This window comes from Choloepus didactylus, chromosome 2 (genome assembly GCF_015220235.1).
Source record: "Choloepus didactylus isolate mChoDid1 chromosome 2, mChoDid1.pri, whole genome shotgun sequence".
Classification (NCBI taxonomy): Eukaryota; Metazoa; Chordata; class Mammalia; order Pilosa; family Megalonychidae; genus Choloepus; species Choloepus didactylus.
The window spans coordinates 179,488,022-179,508,664 of NC_051308.1; the positions used below are offsets into that span (position 1 = coordinate 179,488,022).

Here is a 20,643-nt window from a genome sequence, read left to right on the forward strand (position 1 = left end):
AGATACCATCTAACACCGGTTAGAATGGCTGCCATTAAACAAACAGGAAACTACAAATGCTGGAGGGGATGTGGAGAAATTGGAACTCTTATTCATTGTTGGTGGGACTGTATAATGGTTCAGCCACTCTGGAAGTCAGTCTGGCAGTTCCTTAGAAAACTAGATATAGAGCTACCATTCGATCCAGCGATTGCACTTCTCGGTATATACCCGGAAGATCGGAAAGCAGTGACACGAACAGATATCTGCACGCCAATGTTCATAGCAGCATTATTCACAATTGCCAAGAGATGGAAGCAACCCAAATGTCCTTCAACAGATGAGTGGATAAATAAAATGTGGTATATACACACGATGGAATACTACGCGGCAGTAAGAAGGAACGATCTGGTGAAACATATGACAACATGGATGAACCTTGAAGACATAATGTTGAGCGAAATAAGCCAGGCACAAAAAGAGAAATATTACATGCTACCACTAATGTGAACTTTGAAAAATGTAAAACAAATGGTTTATAATGTAGAATGTAGGGGAACTAGCAGTAGAGAGCAATTCAGGAAGGGGGAACAATAATCCAAGAAGAACAGATAAGCTATTTAACGTTCTGGGGATGCCCAGAAATGACTATGGTCTGTTAATTTCTGATGGATGTAGTAGGAACAAGTTCACTGAAATGTTGCTATATTATGTAACTTTCTTGGGGTAAAGTAGGAACATGTTGGAAGTTAAGCAGTTATCTTAGGTTAGTTGTCTTTTTCTTACTCCCTTGTTATGGTCTCTTTGAAATGTTCTTTTATTGTATGTTTGTTTTCTTTTTAACTTTTTTTTTTCATACAGTTGATTTAAAAAAGAAGGGAAAGTTAAAAAAAAAAAAAAAGAAAAAAGACAAACAAGGAAAAAAAAAAAAAAAGATGTAGTGCCCCCTTGAGGAGCCTGTGGAGAATGCAGGTGTATTCGCCTACCCCACCTCCATGGTTGCTAACATGACCACAGACATAGGGGACTGGTGGTTTGATGGGTTGAGCCCTCTACCATAAGTTTTACCCTTGGGAAGATGGTTGCTGCAAAGGAGAGGCTAGGCCTCCCTGTATTTGTGCCTAAGAGTCTCCTCCTGAATGCCTCTTTGTTGCTCAGATGTGGCCCTCTCTCTCTGGCTAAGCCAACTTGAAAGGTGAAATCACTGCCCTCCCCCCTACGTGGGATCAGACACCCAGGGAAGTGAATCTCCCTGGCAACGTGGAATATGACGCCCGGGGAGGAATGTAGACCCGGCATCGTGGGATGGAGAACATCTTCTTGACCAAAAGGGGGATGTGAAAGGAAATGAAATAAGCTTCAGTGGCAGAGAGATTCCAAAACGAGCCGAGAGATCACTCTGGTGGGCACTCTTACGCACACTTTAGACAACCTTTTTAGGTTCTAAAGAATTGGGGGTAGCTGGTGGTGGATACCTGAAACTATTAAACTACAACCCAGAACCCATGAATCTCGAAGACAGTTGTATAAAAATGTAGCTTATGAGGGGTGACAATGGGATTGGGAATGCCATAAGGACCAAACTCCACTTTGTCTAGTTTATGGATGGATGTGTAGAAAAGTAGGGGAAGGAAACAAACAGACAAAGGTACCCAGTGTTCTTTTTTACTTCAATTGCTCTTTTTCACTCTAATTATTATTCTTGTTATTTTTGTGTGTGTGCTAATGAAGGTGTCAGGGATTGATTTAGGTGATGAATGTACAACTATGTAATGGTACTGTAAACAATCGAAAGTACAATTTGTTTTGTATGACTGCGTGGTATGTGATTATATCTCAATAAAATGATGATTAAAAAAAAATACAATAATAAATTGCAAAATATCATTCCACTGTTAAACTTAACTGATGTACCTTAAATTCAGGTCTCTTTACAAGCCACGTAGCCATACAATTAGACTCCTAGGTAGTCATCGCCTCACTCATCATTGACAAGCCCTCAAATGGCAATAAAAAGGATCTCTCAGCTCTCAGGACCGAGAGTATGACACTTACTCACAATACTCTAGGCTAGAATTTCTCAATCTTAGCAGTATTGACTTTTGGAGCCATATAATTCTTTGTTATAGCGTCTGTCCTGTGCATAGTAAGATGCTTAGAAGCATGCCTGGCCTTCACCCACTAGATAAAAGTAGCAAGCCCACCCTCCTCCTCCAGTTGTGACTACCAAACATGTCTCCAGACACTGCCAAAGAACTCTACAAACAATTCCTTCTAAATCCAATTAGGGTTGGGACGAAAGTATAAGAGGAACTGCAAGTTTATAACTATGTATCTTGACCCTCACTTAAAACTGATACAGTAAAGAGCAATGACTGAAATGAACATAGTTTTCCCAGATTTGAAAAGTCAAAATCCAAACCACCATCCCAGGGGGATCAGGGCCTTAAATATGGGCTGCCTTTGGATACCTGGACCCACTGACATTCCTGAATGAGTGGCCTCTCAACTGACAATGAGTTTGATTCAACTTTGGTTTTACTATTTCAAATATTGGCAAACTCAGTCACTATTTCACTCATTTTTAAGTAAACAAATAAATAAGTAAACAAACAATTACTCATTGCTGGCAATTATGAGTCATTCATAGAGCTGGAGGTAGTTACACAGAGTTTGCAATTCAATTCCAGGAAAGTAATAATAGATCTCTGGAAGTTTGTAGCTGAGCACAATAAATCATAGCAGTTTAGTGGTTAAGACCATGGACCCTGAAGCTTGACCATCCACATTTGAATTCTGGCTCTGCCTCTTGCCAGTTGTGGTCTAAGGCAAGTTCCTTAAGGCTCTTTTGCCTCAGTTTCCTTAGCCTTATGGAGATACTAAGAGCAACTTACTCAAAAAGTTGCTATGAAGATTAAATGAGTTAGTATTTGTGAAACTCTCAGAGCATTGCCTGGCACATAGTAAGGGCTACATAACTATTTGATAAACAAATCCACACATATTCTGAATACCAAACTAAATAGAAAAGACCTTGCTAGAAGCTGTGTACATTTGCTTAAATTATGTCTTGAAACCTACTATTTAACATAGTGAAGGGGACTCCTAGTTGTTTGGCTATCTCAAGAAAATGTTCAGATCCTTGAAAATATCCCCTCCATCAGTGGTAACTGAGAATAGATTTGTTAATGAAGAGGAAGAATGACAACTGCAGAGTTCCGTTGTACTGGGCTCACAGTGCAGTTACTTCTGCCATAGCAACTTCAAACTGCCCAGAAGCAAGTGTGGAGTTAGCCTGTTGTCACGGCATGCATGCTGTAGTTGTTTTCAGAGACAAATGAACTATTTTAAAAAGATATTTAAAAAAGAGAGACAATTCCAAAGTTAAAAAAGTATCTGCTTGATCAAACTAGAGTCATGGATGGAATTATAATGACACTCCCTGAACAGGAACCTGAGCTGCATTACAAATGTGAAATCTTTTATGAGGACCAGATGGAAACATTAAATGCCTAGTGAATTCGAAAAGACATTTAAAATGAAAATCCGAATCCAAACACAATGATTAAATCTGATGTATGCTACTGCAAAACCAGAAAACATTTAGGACCTAAACTTCTTAAAAGATTGTCTTTCATTTGAAAACTAATCAACCTCTAAGAGCTCCTAACTGGTAAAAACTTGGCTAAAATAGCTTGCATGGAAGTTCAATAAAAAGCACTTGGACTTGGGGCAAAAAGTGATAGGTATGGCTAGACATTTGTTATCATTATGATACAAAAAGGAAAAGTTATAAAGTCTGGGTTTCAATTGGAAATTAATTTCTTCAATTGAGTACCTTGAAGGAAAGATTTAAACAATTATAATCTAGAAAGCATGACTATATAAATTCTCTGTCTTTGTATAAAAAACAGAAGAAAAAAAGGGTTGCCTGTCATTTTGCTCTTTTTCTATTGTACTTCTGTTCATGTTATAGAAATATCCTAGTTGTTTGACAAATAGTATGTGTGTGGGTTTGAACTCTTGTAGGCTACAATTTCAGATCTTCCATTCTTATAGCACCCTTTGCTTGCCAATATCCCAATAGCAAAATAGGAACTAAAATAAGTCTGCCCCATGTGCAACAAAAATACAGAACACCCTAGAGAAAAAATATTAAGCATTTCCATCCACCAGCTACTTGCCGGTTATTATCAAATATGAATAAGAAATAGCACCTCTCCTTAAAGAGATTATAATACAATATGATTTATTTTTTTTTCTTTCAGAACATATCCTACCAATAACATTTATAATTGTGATAACCTCCTCTGAAAATACTCATGTTTCCATGATGTTGTTATTGTTGTTTCAATAGCCTGGCTGTGGCACAGGAAAAAAAAAGGCCCTGACTTTGATTTATGTGCAATTCCCAGCTCACTTTATCAACAAATATCCTTTCCACTCCCACTGATTCATGACATATTAGTGACATGAAGGGAATCACTGTTACAGTGTGTATCAAAGAAACACACTTCCAATTACAGAATAAAGTATGCTCTTATTACTGTCCTACATGCTGAAGATTGATCAAGCTTTCAACCCTTAGAAATACCAGCAGAGGATTCACCTGTTTTGTCTACATAGACAATTGTCGAAGCAAGGGAAAAAGAAAGTTGGTAAATCTTCAAGGGGATGGTAAGGCTGATTATAGCATCACTTGCTGCCAAAGAAATCTTGTAGGAAGAAAATGGAAGAAAGCCAATGCAGCAGGAATCTAGAATCACTGAGAAATGACAGGAGTAAAACAGTTTATAGGGGGCTAAGCTGTGAATATAAAGTGAAATATTGGATATGGGAAGAAAGAAAAAAATATTTACTTAATGCCTATTATGTATCATATTATCTGACTTAACCTTCATTAAAAAAACAAGACAAAACAAATGGGGTTGATGGTATATTACATTACAATGGGCAGAACCAGACAGCATGAGCTGCTTGCCTAAGGTGGTACAAGTATTAAACAATGTAACCAGAACAGGAATTTAGGTGCTGCTACTACAAGTTCAGTATACTTTCCACACTGCCTCTCTCTTTCGTTGATATCAATGTACTGCTTAATATCGTATTAAAAGTTTAATTTTTAGAGTTTATATTTACAGGTTAAATTGATTCTATTTTTTTCAGTAGTTACTTTTACTTTATCACATTATATTTTAATTAATCTCTTCACACCTACCTTTCTCATTCAACTTGAGGGCAGAGAACTTGCACACTTTATCTTTGCATATTTAAAGCCTCACACAATGCTTAAAATCAGCAGGTACTCCAAAAGAGTCTGCCAATTCATTTGTTCATCATTCACTCATTCATTCAATAAATGTATATTAACTACCTACAATGCCCTAGCTGTTAGGTTTACAGGTTTTGGTAATAAACAAAATAGACAAAGTCCCTGTCCTCATGGAGTTTATATTCTAGAAGGGAGAGGCAGAAAAATACAATACGGATATGGATATGGATATGGATATGGGTATGGATATGGATAAAGATAGATATGTAGGTGTTGATATATGCATATAGATATAATATTAGGTGTGATAAGTGCTATGCAGAAAACAAAAGCAGGGTTAAGGATGATAGGAAGGCTGGGGTGGGGAGTGACATTGTACACAGATGGTCAGAGAAGAAAGGAAGAGGGCCATGCAGATATCTGAGGGAAATTCTTTTTCGGCGATAAGAAAAAGTAGAGGCCTTGAGGAGGGAAGCTGCTTAGACTGAAGACCAGCAAGTAAACCAGTGTGGCTGGAACGATATGAGGGAAGGAATGCTGGGAAAGGAGCTGAGAAATAATAGTCAAGACCAATGGGGCATAGTAGGCATGGAATAGGCATGTTGACCTAAGCTTTGAGTGAGAAGGATGATTCAGAATAGAAAAGCAACACAGTCATTCACACATTATAAGGCAACTACATGGGGAATACATTGTAAGGAAGAAAGGGTGAAAGCAGGGAGATCTGTCAAGAGGTTATTTTAGTTATCCAGTTACAAGATAAGCATGATTTGGATCAGAATGGTGGCTCTGGTTGTGCTGAGAAGTGTACAGATTTTACATGCATTTTGAAAGTAGAGCCGATAGGATTTGCTGATGCAATTAGAATTGTAATATCAGAGAAAATTAGGAATCAAGGAAGAAGACAAGCTGTCTGGTCTGAGCAATTAGAAAACTGGAATTACTTTTACCGAGACAGAAAAGAATGGGAACAGTTTTCATTGGGGTCGGGGCAAAAATCATGATTTCAGGATTGGATGTGCTAAAGTTTGGCTGTCAGGGAGGCTGATGATAAATATGTAGGTCTGGAGTTCAGAGGAGAGGTTTGGGCTAGAGATAAATTTGGGCATCTTCACCATACAGAGGTTATTTAGTCATGAGTCTAAGTGAGATGCTTGTCCTAGGACTAGGGAGTGATTGTAGACAAAAAAGAGAAGTCCTCATTCCTCTGGGATCCTTCCAATGTTTAGAGTTTGGGTGCATGAGGAGGAACCAGCTAAGGAGAGTGAATAAGAGGGGCCTCTGAGGAAGGAGAGAAATTAGCATCAGGGAAGTAGAAGTAGTGTTTCAAGAAAGAGGGAGTGACCAACTGTATAAAATGCTGCTCATGGGGCAAAATATATGAAGATTGAGAATTGATCATTGGATTTGGCACATGGACATCATTTAGAGTCTCAGTAAGAACACTTTCAGCAGAGTTGTGTGGGGAAATTTGAGTAGAAGACTCCAAAAGAGGGTCTGTGGCAGGGAATTGTGGACAAAGTTATAGACAGTCATGTAGGGGAGTTTTTCTATAAAGATGAACAGAAATCAGGTAATAGAAAGGTGCATGGGTCAAAAAGGCTTTTTAAATAACAGAATGTTCATGCACTGATTAGATATAAACTAATAAGGTGGAAAAACTGCTGATGCCAGAGACAATGGGACAAGTGCAGAAGCGAAGCCCTTGTGGATGAGAAGGGATAAAATGCAGTGCACAAGTGGAGGGGTTGGTTTTAATCAAGTGCTCAGAGAGTTGAGGTAGAAAAACAGGAGGGAAGGAAGGAGACATGGGCACAGAATGGGTAGGTGGTGAATAAACAAAAGGTTTGTGAATACGACTATGCAGGCCCGGGACACTGAGCCCTCTAACGACGTCTCATGCCATGAGGGAACTGGGAAAGACTCTTCCATCCTCCAAAATGTTTCCCCTTGCCTCTGCTCTTTTATGTTTCAAATTTTACAAGTAGAGATTAATTCTTCTGGTTTAATGCTTACTTTCCTAAAATGGAATAACACATTAAAATCCATGAGTCACTTAGGCTTAAATGTGAATGAATTTGTCAGGTCTTCACTGTGGGACTTTTAGCAGGGGATTTGTGAGTATATTAACTCTGGAAGTTTCCTCAATAGGGAACTGGAGCTGGAGATTGGGAAAGGGGTGGAGTGGATGGTGTTAAGGAATACCTCTGAGTCCATGGACCTTGCTGTTAGATAAATGTGTAACTCCCAGTCAGGAGTTGTGGGCTAATTCTTGGTTCTAACACTTTGCAACTTGGTTCCCTTGCATCAATCAGTTGACCTCTCTGAGTCTCAGTTTCCTCACCTGTAAACAGAGATAATGATTAAATGCTCTTAAAGTATGTGACAAAATTGTTTTATCTTTACCCCATTGTTTATGCGAAGATGGCCTTTCTCACATTGTTCCTCCCCTCATGGAGGATATTTCCTCTCTGCTCACCCCATTAGAGTACATATCTCTGGGCTGGGGCACGAGATGCCCAAGAATAGGTCACTGGTGAATAATTCCTCAAGAAAATAACTCACCGTAACAGAGGCAGAGCCAAGGCTCATAGCCATTTGGAAAGAGCAATAGCACCACTGCTCTGCCAACATCATAACAGTGGGAGAAGAATTAGGTTTTATACTGTTATCACTTGTATCTTTGCAAATAAATTCATTTCACGTGCCAAAAAACTATATGCTTTTCTTGCCTCAATTAAAACTCCTTGATGACCCAGCCAATATTGTTTGCATCAGCCAACAATAAATGTTTATTGATTGGATTCACAAAAGAAGAAAATCCAAGCCACACATCCATTGATTCATTAAGCAATGTCCACCAGGTTTTCAGTGAAAGAAGGACTAACACATGCAAATACACCAGGAATGCTTTAAAAGACCCTAAACACAAATACCAGGGTACTAGGTACTTAGCAAAAACATTTTTAGGGTTCACGTAAAATACAAACTTCACTAATGCATTTTTAAACTGAATCACATTTTTAAAGACCTGATAGGCACAAATCTGTTTAGAAGACTTTTTTCATTTCTTTTGAATGTTATTCTGTTATTTTGCAGAAAACCAAAACAATCTAAAACTGCTGTTATTCAATATTCATACCATAAAGCAAAATGTAAGGGTGGTAGAGCATGCAATTATTAATCCTGTTTACCAAAAAGCTATCAGCAGAAAATGTATGCATATGTGCTCGCTGGGCACTTGGGAATTCAGCTGGCGTTAAAGCTCAAATCCCTTGAATGCCGAGCAAGTAGTGTATTTATAAAGAGAGCTCCTTCAGAATATTGGACTCTGTAAAGCTTTATTCAAATGAAGCAGTTCCTAATTTAATCTACAATTGCCAGACGGGTTCCTAAAAATCTTATTTTTACTAATTTAAACAGACCCAGAAACTTGGCATGATTCTTGGGAAGCCCAAATGTATTTATTTTTTTCACTGTCACACACTTTTGAGTTTATTTGAATATCTATCCTTCAATGAGACCCCAAGTCATTTGAACAGAACATGTTGCCTTTAAAGACATAACCTTTCACTGCCTTTAAATTGCTAGGAGAAAGAATCAACCTGATGATTGATAATGTGAGAAGGAAGTATTTGACTAAAGAGAAACAATGGCTTTTACTTCTGTTTTCATCTTGGAAGAAAGAAAAAAAAACAGGAAATAAAGTGAAATTTGATTTAAAGGCTGAAAGTCATTTGGATAAAAGTTAAATACAACTTTTACTTCACTGTGTATTGGTTACATGAGCTTTCTATTCATATCTTTCTGTAGGAAACATGAAAATGATCTACAGACTCGGGGAGGGGGGTGCATGTGTGTGATAAGATCCAGAGGTACAATTTATTCTAACCCCCTGTCTCTGTACAGTCTCTCATTTTAGTGATCCCGTATAACAGAATCTTCCCTTCCCTTCTTTTTAAAAAGAAATCTGGAACAACATTAGTGATATTTAATAATGCATAGCCAAATGCACTTGTAGCATCTAAGCCAATCACTGTACTTTGCATTCATTTGTAATAGTTTATCATTATTTTCTGTCCAGAAATCTTATTTTTCTTCTTTTAGCAAACAGACCCTGATTCTTTTTGTCTTTTTTTGACAGTATTAATTAATATTTTTAAGTATAACATATAAGTAGTTAAAATATTTTATCTCCACTTTACTGATGAGGAAATTGAGGCTCCCAAGGGTTAAATGATCACCTCCCCCTCTCCTCAGACAAAACAAAACAAAACAAAAAAACAGTTTGTAAGTGGTGGCACCAGGATACATCTAGATTATTTGGTTCTAGACCCTGAGCTCTCTTCCCACTGATTCTCATGAATAAACTATCTTATATAAACAGGTCACTAGAAGGCTAGGTTCTACTGACAGGAGAAAACAACTTCAGAAGCATTTTTGTTCTTTGTAAAACACATTACATTTTATGGCTTTAGGATAAAGTACTATTCCTATGTAATGTCTAAATGACATAAAAAGCAAGAGATTTAAGCCACATAATAGTTGCTCAATAAAAAAGTATTTAATTAAACAACACTAAATCAAATATTTAAATAATTTACATTATGATGTATATATGACATAAATTTTATATGAATTCATAAACTGTGGATACATTAGTGAACTAATATCTGCTGATCACCTGTCATTTACTAGGGATTGTGCTAAGCACACATTACTTCATTTAATCTTCATAATGGCCTAACAAGTTAAATGTATCATTGTTTAAATTTTGTAGAAAGAAGATGCAGAATGAGGAACTAAGATAGGTAAAATAGTTTTCCCAAAGTCTCATGGCTGGTAAAAGGTGGAGTTAGGATTCAAAGTTCTCTGCTCTTTCTTCTATACCACACAAAGTCCATGTTAATTTGGTAAACATGAACACATTAGAGACACAAACTATATCCTCTGAGTGAGCTCACTCCTGGCTGAGAAGCTGATAGCTAAGGACAAAGACTGCAGTTATCCCCCTGAAGTTAAATCTCACCTCTGGATTTCAATGGTAAAACCTCAAGGGGAGTCTTGAGCAGTCAAGACATCAACAAAACAGACTTGGATACCATAATTTATTTGCTCTGCCTTCCCTCAACTCTCTTCAGGAGACCTGAATAGTCCTGATGGTGAGATAGAAGTTTCTTGTCTAAACCACCGAGATAATTATGGCACAAATAAAGCACAGAAGTGCTCTTAGATTCCCTATGCTGTAACAAACAGTGCAACCTTATCAATGTTCATGGAGAAATAGAAAGGAGTAGGGTAGCAAAAAGACATTTTGAGATTAATTAGTTTTTGATGACACTGAAATCCTTCCAAACATTTGTTCACTGACTCTTATATTGGCTTCTATCTTTTTTTTTTAATGTAGGATCCTGAAATTGGTGAGGCTTCTTCTTATACCTTTATTTTTCTGTATTGCTTTCAAGCTTATGGGTGCAAGTGGACGGAATTACTCCAAAGTGTTTCTTCTTTTCCTATCTCATTCATACAGTGGATGCTAATAAATGGCTTTTAAAAATCCATTGGTGATAGCAGCAAAACAAGGCTTTAAAGTTCATTATTGGAGATGTAAGCTATTCACACTGGGTCTGCTGATTATTAGCTCATTTCAGTATAGTTTAGCTTGGTTCATTAAAATATGATTATCACATGATGATGAGTGATATTTTGTTCCTTCAATATACTGAATGGTCACTCTGTGACTATTACAAACATTACTTTACAAATTCATGTGTACTCTGACCCTTTCAAACTGGCACATTCCATACACAGTGATGCTTTCCAAATAATTAAAAATTATTTCTGGCTTACCAACCAAGTCTGACAATAATGTGCATGCATGTTTGTTTTTGTTTAGAGAATTAATAAGATACTTAAATAGCTAACATCTATTTTGTTATATTAGGCACCTAGCATTGTGCTAAGTACTTTGATACATTATCTCAAGAGGTAGTTGCCTACTGGGCTAGATAGACAGACATATTTTTAAAATTAAATTTACAAATATTTGAACATAAGGCTATCCTCTCCATTTTGCAAATGAAGGAATTGAGATCCAGGGCAGTTACTGGATTAATCTAAAATTTCAATAGCATATCAAGAGAAAATACTAAACCCAACCTAGGTTATTAGCCTTCAGACAAAGTAATATAAAACAAATATTAACAGTAAAAAATGAAATTTTTGGTAACATCAAAATTATAAAAGAATAGAACCCTATGTGTGGTATACTAAGATACTATATAATATCCCATATTAATTATATAAGTTTTACAGTTTTGTAAAAAGAAATAAAAGCTCTTCTTGGAGATGGAAAATTTGAGTGCCACAGATATCCTCTTAGGAACTATTTCAAGCATTTAATACTAAAAATTAATCACTGGGGAAAGTCACAAAATATTATAGATGCCCTCCAACCCTTCACTATAACAGCTTTAATAGTTCCCTTTAAAAACTGGGGCCCTTATATTATTAATAACTTATCAGTATTTTAGTAAACTATTAAGAATTAAACTCTTAAATTATGGTATGAGACCATGCTGATGTAATGGAAATAATCCCATACTTTTTGCTTATACATATTAGTCTCTTTGCTCCTTAAACTACTGCTCTCTATCTATATATGCTCTCTTCAGCCTGTAGGAAGCACATATATCCTTTTACATGTGACAGAGATAAATTAAATGTGGCAAAAATAGTAAAAGTTAGTAAATCCAGAAAAAGGATGTTCATCATGCTATTCTTTTAACTTTGGGGCAGTTTGGAAATTTTCAAACTTAAAATTTGAAAAAAAGATAACGTATTTTCTGCTAAGCACCCATCACCATTCCCCTTCTCTACCAGCAACCTTTCCTTAACTCAGATAAACCAACTTCCTTATTAGCCCGTTGCCATTACTGAACCTCTTAGATGCACATAACTGTAGTGTTTATAAATGATCTGGAAATTTCCGTGACTTTATCAAGCAAAGATGCACAGAATATCGTTTTCTTTCCACTCATTTAACATTTAAACTTGTGGTTTTCAAGTATTTGGGGGTTATGGTATCTGTGTGGAGGGTTCTCCAAAGTTCTAGACCTTTCTTTACCCATAGTGCTTTGTCTAGTTCCTGGATAGGGAAACAGATCATCACCATCCCAATTTTCAAGGACTCCCAAAATGGTTCCTAGGACACTGATGTTCCAGAAAACTCAACTTGAAAGCAGTTCTCCCCCAAATCACACGAGCCCCTGTCCTTTTATTTCCAATATGCATAATTTGAAATAATCAAGAGTTGTGGGTCATGTAGCTGGGAAGAGAAGAATAAGCCAGGTCTGTCAGGCAAGCACACTGTGTCAAAAGTATTCTCCTTACTCTCCCTCGACGAGAAAATGCCTAAATTCTAGTAAGAAACAACCCAAAGGTCAACAAATTTCTTTTCTTTAAAACTTAAAGTATGCAGTGGGATTCAAAAACATCTAAGTCAAACAAATTACTAGGCATGACAGAAGTCTTGAACTTCCCAGTTGAGGAAAAACAAGACAGACCAAGTGAATGTTTTCACTCCTGGTGAAGGCAGGGTGCCTTTTCTAGAGTACAAGGGTTATTAATTCACAGTTTCTTCACTGCAAAAAACAGATTCTTACTTCCAAGTTCCCCAAGGAAATCCTATAAAAAGCTCAGACTGCTGTAGCTATTGCTTAGTGTTAATATTTAAACACTGCATCAGTGAAAAAATATAGACAATTAAGCCTTCTAATATATGACATATAAGCATTTTAAAAGCAAAATAACAAATAGATTTCTCCATACTGCCATTCAGACAGTTAATGAGAGATATGCAGAGCTTTCCTGAGCTGAAGCGCCAACTGTGTTGTTTGATGCATAAAGAATAATCAAATAAATAATTGTACGGTGCAACAGAAAAATATTTACTTTGCAGCACTACAGGCTAGGTAGTATGATTTGTACACAGTGGCTTAATTAAATAGGCTATCATGTAAAACACTTTGCCTCTAGTTAGATATTGTAACTAGACCTGTATCTGCAATAATATAGAACACAAAATAAGAAGCAAAATAAGAGTGACCCCACATGTAGACATGGAACACAGCTATTAAGTGATGGACAAAGTAGGGATGTTTATAGAACAAGTATCAACTAAGCTTGAACAAGTAGCAACTAATGCTCTAAGAATAAAGAGCAGGAAATGGGGGTTTCATCCATTCATTATTTTATTTTTTCAATTTCAAAGTTTTTCAATTTCAAATATTTACTAAATGCCAGTGTTTCTTGTAGGTATCAAGGATATAGTAAACAAGACAGAACCCCTGCCCTCATGCAATTTAGTGTGGGCAGCAGACAATAAAAGAAAAAATATATATAACAAGTATATCTGTAATGCATTTCAGGTAACATAAGAGCTAAAGAAGAAAAATTAAGCAGAATAAGGGGCTAGAAAGTGAAAGGTGATATTTTAGGTGGGGAGGTCTGGTTACTCCTCTCTAACAAGTGATACTTGAGTAGAAGCCTGAATGGAAGTAAGAGAGTGAACCCGTCAACATCTTCCAAACAGAAGACACAGGGCGTAGGCCTTGAGCTGGAAGTGGCTTGGTTTGTTGAAGAACAGCATGTAGGCTAAGATGGCAGGACAGTAGGATGCGAGGTCACAGGGGGCCTGGGCCAGATAATGTAGGGCCTTGTTAAACCATGGTGAGCATTTTAGATTCTTTGTAAGAAGCACTTCAATGTCCCTAGCACAAAGCTACTGCTGTCTTGATGATGTTAGGCAAGGAAGCACTATAAACATCCAAGGAGAAAAACGGAGATAATGAAAGACGGAAGAATAGAAAAAGAAGGTAAATGGGGTTTTGCAAAATGGATTTAGACTTCAGCAGTCACACTACAAGCAAGCTTGGGGCCACCTTCTGGCATGTGTCCTGGGGGTTGCCACCATTACTTTACAAAACCTTTTTATAGTAAGTGTTTTTGAAAATCCAATATATTGACGATCTGGGGACACTAAAAGGTCAGGAAAACTGCATTTATAGACCTGCATTACTGAGAAACTGCTTGCTCTGATTAAAGCAATAGACTGAAGCTATGAAGCATAGATTGCCCACCAGGAGTCTGCACTTAAGCATAACACTGAGCACCTCTAGAAAATTAGGACTTAAGTACTAGCGTTTCCCCCAGATTCATCCATCCTCCTGCACCTTTGCTGTGATTGTTTGATGCATTTGAGGGTAGTGTATCAGCTAGTATTGTGCATTGTATCACAAGTTTATGTACTTTCCTCCCAGTTTCCATAAGCAATAACTTGTTAAGTCATAAAGAATGTCATAAGCACAGTTTTCAATATTATGGGATGTACAAAATAATTAGTCGTTATATTTCATTTGCACATTTTGCTTTATCCTTTGCATCTAACCTTCTCCTCCTCCAATCCATTCTCCACACTTCCTGAAAAGTATCTTCCCAAAGTATAAGCTTTTATGGCAATCCCCATCTCACAACTAGTAGTGACTCCCCACTGATGACAGAATATAGCCATAATTCATTTTCATGATACTGGAAGCCCTAGGTTATAGCTCCAATCCACCATCGTAGTTTTATCTCCTATCTTTCCCTCCTGGTGCCTTAGATGGTACTTCTAGTGAACTATGCTCATTTTCCCACATGCCCTGAATCAAATCCCAGCTCAGTCCCTGACTTGCTGTGTAACCTTGGGTAAATTACTTATCCTCTGTGCTTCATTCTTTTTTACTATAAAATGGAAACATTAGTAGTATACAACCCACGGGCATGTTTTATGGTCATCAACAAGTAAATAAATTTAGATCTATGTCTGACATAAGTGCTAAATAAATGTAAGCTATTATTACTATCATTTTAAATAGGATTTCCTTATTATTGTTTTCTTTGCCAAAAAAAAAAGAAAAAGAAAAAATTCTCTCTTGCCCACTCTTCTTCTGGAAAACTCCCATTCATTCTTTAAGGCTCCACACAAATGTCATCTCTTCTCTAAACCTTCCCCTGACATACTGACCTACTCTCTTGTGTTAGTTTTTCTTCTGTGCACTCATGACAAATTAAGCATGCTTCTTTGATAGCATTATCCGTGTGTAATTGATTAATTATTAAGCATAAGTTTGTTTTCCAGCCAGCATTTGAGTTCTTAAAGGCAGGAGCTCTATCTCATTTTGTGTCTCCTAAGTACAGAGCAGAGTTTGACACATAGTAGGCTCCCAATCAATGTTTTTATTCAATCAAATATTTAATCAATAAATGTTTAAAGACACAGATACTTCTCAAAGAATTTCCAATATTACTAGGAAAGAATTCAAGGCAACTGAAGAATAACGTAAGGCACATATTCAATAGATTTAGCTAATAAAGTAGGACTAAGTTGTATAATACAGTAAGTGTGACAAAATTCAGAGAAAGGTCAAGCATAAACTATCTCCAGTTTTCCTTTTACTCTTCTCCAGTTATTACAGCTTCTTTTTGCCAAGTTCCTGTAGAGTAGAAACTGTCTTTCAATTATTTTATACTCAAATATTAGCCACAAAGTTCATATTTCATGAAACTTTGTTAAAATGAGGAAAGATTTCCAAAATATAGGTAGAAGTAGATGAGGAAAAGGAAGGAAAACATAAAGGCCCTCTTTTCTCCTACTAACTGCTAATTGAAAAAATATGACTATTCTCTGTATGCAAATATGGACAAACAGACAGAAGTTGCAGCTTGCCCATACATTTGCTCTTCAAAAAGAGAATATAGGGGAGAGGTGCATAGTGGGAGCAGAGGACAAGATGTATTCAAGACCACCACCAGTAGCTTGCTCCAAGAGCATAATGCCTTTGATGCTAGAGGAGAGCTGAAGATTGAAGTCAGAACAGCAGCAAAGGAGAAAAACTCGAAAACGCAAGTTCCAATCAAGAACAGCCAGACCACACAGACCAGGTAGGATAACATTGTGCTTCAGAAGTTGTCAACCTGGATTAGGGTCAGGGATAAATAATATGCTGACTCAAGGACTCTGGAAGTAATTTTCTCCTTCCATCGGACCAGCCAGCCTCTCAGGGGTGATACTGAACATTCTATTGACACGTTGCAATGTACAACATGGTTTCTTTACGTACATTTTTTTCATATCATCTAATAATGAATATGGTGTCAACTTTGGGTTTTGTACTCAAAGAAGAATTTGGAAATTTGGAATGATGGTTCAGAGTCAACATAATTATCAATGAAATAGAAATACTAGGACAAAGATAAAATGATTCAGTATACTTTCACCTGTAACATGTTACATCGAAAGTAATAGGAATTTGGAATATTGTTATACTCCAAATTATGATTGAATTAAGTAATATTTGTGAAAATCCCTAGTAAAGAACTTAAAAGTTAGGTGTTGAAGTCCATGTGGATTGAATCAGATTTTTTCTTTTCTTTCTCACAGCAGTGTCCAATTATATAGATTGACTGAAGGAAAAAAGAAAACCCTTGGACAAGTTAATAATCTTCAGATACATGCAGGTTTTTATAAGTTTCTTCTCAATATTGGTTGAGGACAAAAAAAGAAACAGATCATCTCCAATATAAAGTATACAGGTTAATCATGAGGAATAATTTTCTCTAGAGTCTTAAAAATAGGGCAGATTCCCATATACCAAATACGTAGTAATTCTGGTCCTGCCCAAGGGCCAAGGGAAGCAATGAGATAATCATCCAAGTTCCTTCCAGATTTAAGATTGTGTAAATATCCTGATTAGTAGGAACACGTTGAATATCTATTTTTCTTCAGATATTTTTAAAAAATTCCCAGAGTCAGAATTTCACAAGTATTTCTTTAACCTTCAAACCCTGCCATTAGGTTACACTTCATAACTTGGGTTTTCAAAAGCAGAATTACAAGTTCATCTGACCAAAATATGAAATATACAAATAATTAAAGACACACAAAAAATTCAGTGAGCTTAGATATAAACAGCATCCTCTGCATTGTTTAGTTTCATCCTGAAAATTACTTTAATTTCAATGCTGCAATCAAAACAATCTAATCTTCTTAAAAGAAACCTACTGTCTACTGTAAAGTAATAACATGTTTTTAGAGACTTCTAAGTGCATACCTTGGAATTTCTAACTTAAGTGCAAGGTTTGGAAAATACCAATCATTAATTATAAAAGACTGATTACATTTCATTATGGAAAAGAGGCAAAAGTACCAAATACAGTATTTATGTTCTTATTTCTTCATGTAACTCTTTCATACGATGTAAAAAAAAAGTACATAACTTTTAAGATTTATAAAAATAGTATTCAAATATATAAGATACATGTCTATTTTCCAAAAATGGTATTTTCATCACATACTTCCTTAAAATAAATTTGAAAATGTTAAGCATAAATTTAGATAAAGCAATAGAACAAATGTACATATAGACTTAATCAGGAGCTGAAAACAAACTGTGATAAAACCTTACCAAGATAGGTAAGGAGAGGAGTGTCTCAGTTGTGGAAGTGAATCATAATCATAGCTGAAGTTATTTTCTAAGTTTGATAATTAATGGATTCTTTAAACATATATTATGGTACCTTATACCAAAGTCACATGTTTTCTTTTTTGGCAATTTGTGGAAATTTTTGTTTTAATTTAACTAGAAGGTTATTTTATTAGCATAATACTTTTACCTCACATATTATTTAATTGTTCTTTTCACAACTTGCTGTAAGAAAATTTGTATAATGCATAAGCGAAACTGACTCAATCTAATCATTTTAAAATTTTAGTTTCTTTTGTAAAGACAGAAAAAACCATATTTATAGCTCTTTGCTTCCAGCACATCAAAAGTCTATTCTAAGTAAAAGAAAGGTCATGTTATTATATTCAGGAAATCAAAATCCTACATTAAGAAAAATATTACCAAGATTTTGAGATTTACCAGTATTGGAAAATCAACTTAGTAGAATTAAATGTCCCTCTGATTAAAATAATGATTCATATTAACCCAATTAGAAAAGTTATGTATCTATAGATTAATTGTATATTTTATGTGTTTTCTTTTCTACAATTACATTTATGTGTCTTCTCCAATCAATTATACTCCTTAGCAAACTATATGAAAATATACACATTGGGGTGGAGTAAAAGCACAAGAGAGAAGACTTCAAATCAGTACATGCTTACATATAAACCTTCTCCTTCTGCAAATGCTACCATTGGTAGATTTTGGAAATTAATCACATATGTTCTACCATTATGAATTACAATGAAATAGCAAGATTTAATTTATTAAGATGACTAAAAAATTGTCCAATAAAGCAATTACATGAACAGCAGTCAATTGTCAGAGAATAAGAATAATCACATTATAGCCAGATGAAAAATGTGTTGGTTATACATATAGATAGTATTCATCCAGGGCAAGCTCTGTCTTTCTAGGGGTAATTTTAATTTCTACTACACTGTGCAGTAGATGAGGCAGCAAGATGAGTAGAAAACAGAATTCAAGTAAAAATTGATTTTAAAAGACCAGATATCCTCAGTTTATAATGTTTGTTGGCCATCAAGTCTGCAATAAGAAAACCTCTGTGCTAGAACTGCCTTTAAGAAGTACCAGCTCCCTTTATTGCTGTGGTCCCTACTAACTAAAAACTATAGGTATAGATACCCAATTTTGAAGGGTACCTTAATCTAAAAAAAATTAATTTTCTTCAAAGAAATTTGAATATTTAACATGGCCTAGCTTACTGTTAAAATTGATTTCATTTCTATTGTGCTTTCCTTACATTTACCTGTTATACTTACTTAAGGAGGCTATCCTATTTTGTATGCAGTCCTTTTAAATATATATATTAAAGGTGGTAGTTTCAGTGGAATTTTTATAGAGGGTTCTTGAATTTATTTACTTGGCATTCCAAAAATATCTATAAATTTTGAGTCACTTGTCAAAAACAAAAGGCTCTTAATGATAACAGCAATTTGGAATCAAAATAAAACTAATTAATTATGCATTTTTAGAAGGAAGAATTTAGTTTTTCCTTTCCTTAAGTAGCATAAGGACAAAAGTCAAGAAATCAAAAAAGCACTGGTTTATATACTATAAACCATGATAGGACAATAAATAAGTTTGACCTTTTTCATTGTTTTAATGAATGTAGTTGAACTAACATTAAAACACTAGTATTCTTATGCCAAAAATATACTATCTTAGAAAAATCATCCACAATAACCACAAAACAAAAAAAAACAAGTCTCCTACACATCAACAGAGATTAAAAGAAAACTTACTTTTTAAAACTCTTTCATTACTCAATTTACCTAGCATTACAATGTATTTTTTTTATAAGCAGTAATTTTAAAGACTCTATACAATTAGAAACAGTTGGAAACAACTAGCAGTGCAATGATAATTTAAGACAGTCACTATGTATTCTTTGGCTGACCCATCCTCCATTCATTTCACACTTGTGGTAAAACAAAACTCAAAATAATTCATTAACTAAGAATTTCCATTCTCGACATTTCTAAATCACTGTTGCTAAAGCAATAATCTAAACAGCACTGTAGATTCCTCCAAATCCCATCTTACCACGTATGAGCCACAGTGAAGCGACGACGCTGCCGAATGCTTTTATTCACCAGCAACTTTCTGAAAAAGCATGGTGAGTTCCTAGGCGAACTGCGTGGAGAAATTTTAGGAGATGTAGGTCTGTTTCCCGGTACTCTCGGAAGCTCAAGTTCTAAGTGCATTTGCTCCTTGAAAGTCTTTATGCAAATCTCGGATTCAGAAGCAATAAGTTCCTTTGAAGAATCCTTTGCTGTCATGTCTTGTATGGAGTGCTAGCTTTTACCATCCAAAACAAAAACCTCACACATAGCAGAGTCACTGCTGCAGGTTAGAAGGCTGTTAAGTCTGCAAACTATTTCCAGTTTAATTTGGGAAGCGGTGGCTTCAATATGTGAGCTGCTTAGAGCAAGAGCAGCATACTGGAAGAATGGCAAGTCAGGGCTGTCACAAGGAGCTTTATCAGCCAGGCTTTGCCTCTGAAAATGCGCCAAAGTGCTTCCTATGTCAGTAGCCTCCTTGTGGATGAGGTTTGTCTGCAAGCTACACACTGACACTGAATTCATTCAGCTGAATGTATCAACTCATGAAATATTCATAAGGACTTCTGATAAATCCTTTACATGTATTTTAAAAAAAATCTTATCAAACAAGCTGCATCCACTAATGGATAATAAGCAAAATTCAGTCACCTATACACCTGTTTTATTTGTGCAAAGAGCAGAACCAGACTCCATCCAACATGTGTAAAAGTAACGTGTTTAAAGTCTTCATTCAGAATTATCTTGCTCTGTAATGCAC

At 35.8% G+C, this 20,643-nt stretch overlaps 1 protein-coding gene across 2 annotated transcripts in view; it reads right to left on the reverse strand.

Annotated features, from left to right (window-relative positions):
• PDE4B (phosphodiesterase 4B) overlaps positions 1-20,643 on the reverse strand; it is a 528,481-nt gene that overhangs the window by 403,349 nt on the left and 104,489 nt on the right. The window contains exon 1 of one of the 2 annotated variants that reach the window (XM_037826991.1): positions 19,867-20,286. The exons of the other annotated variant lie outside the window; for it this stretch is intronic. Coding sequence (XP_037682919.1) covers positions 19,867-20,102 — 236 coding nt within the window. The 5' untranslated portion in view covers positions 20,103-20,286. Of the gene's footprint in view, positions 1-19,866; positions 20,287-20,643 lie in introns of those variants that run through there. 2 annotated transcript variants of the gene reach the window in all.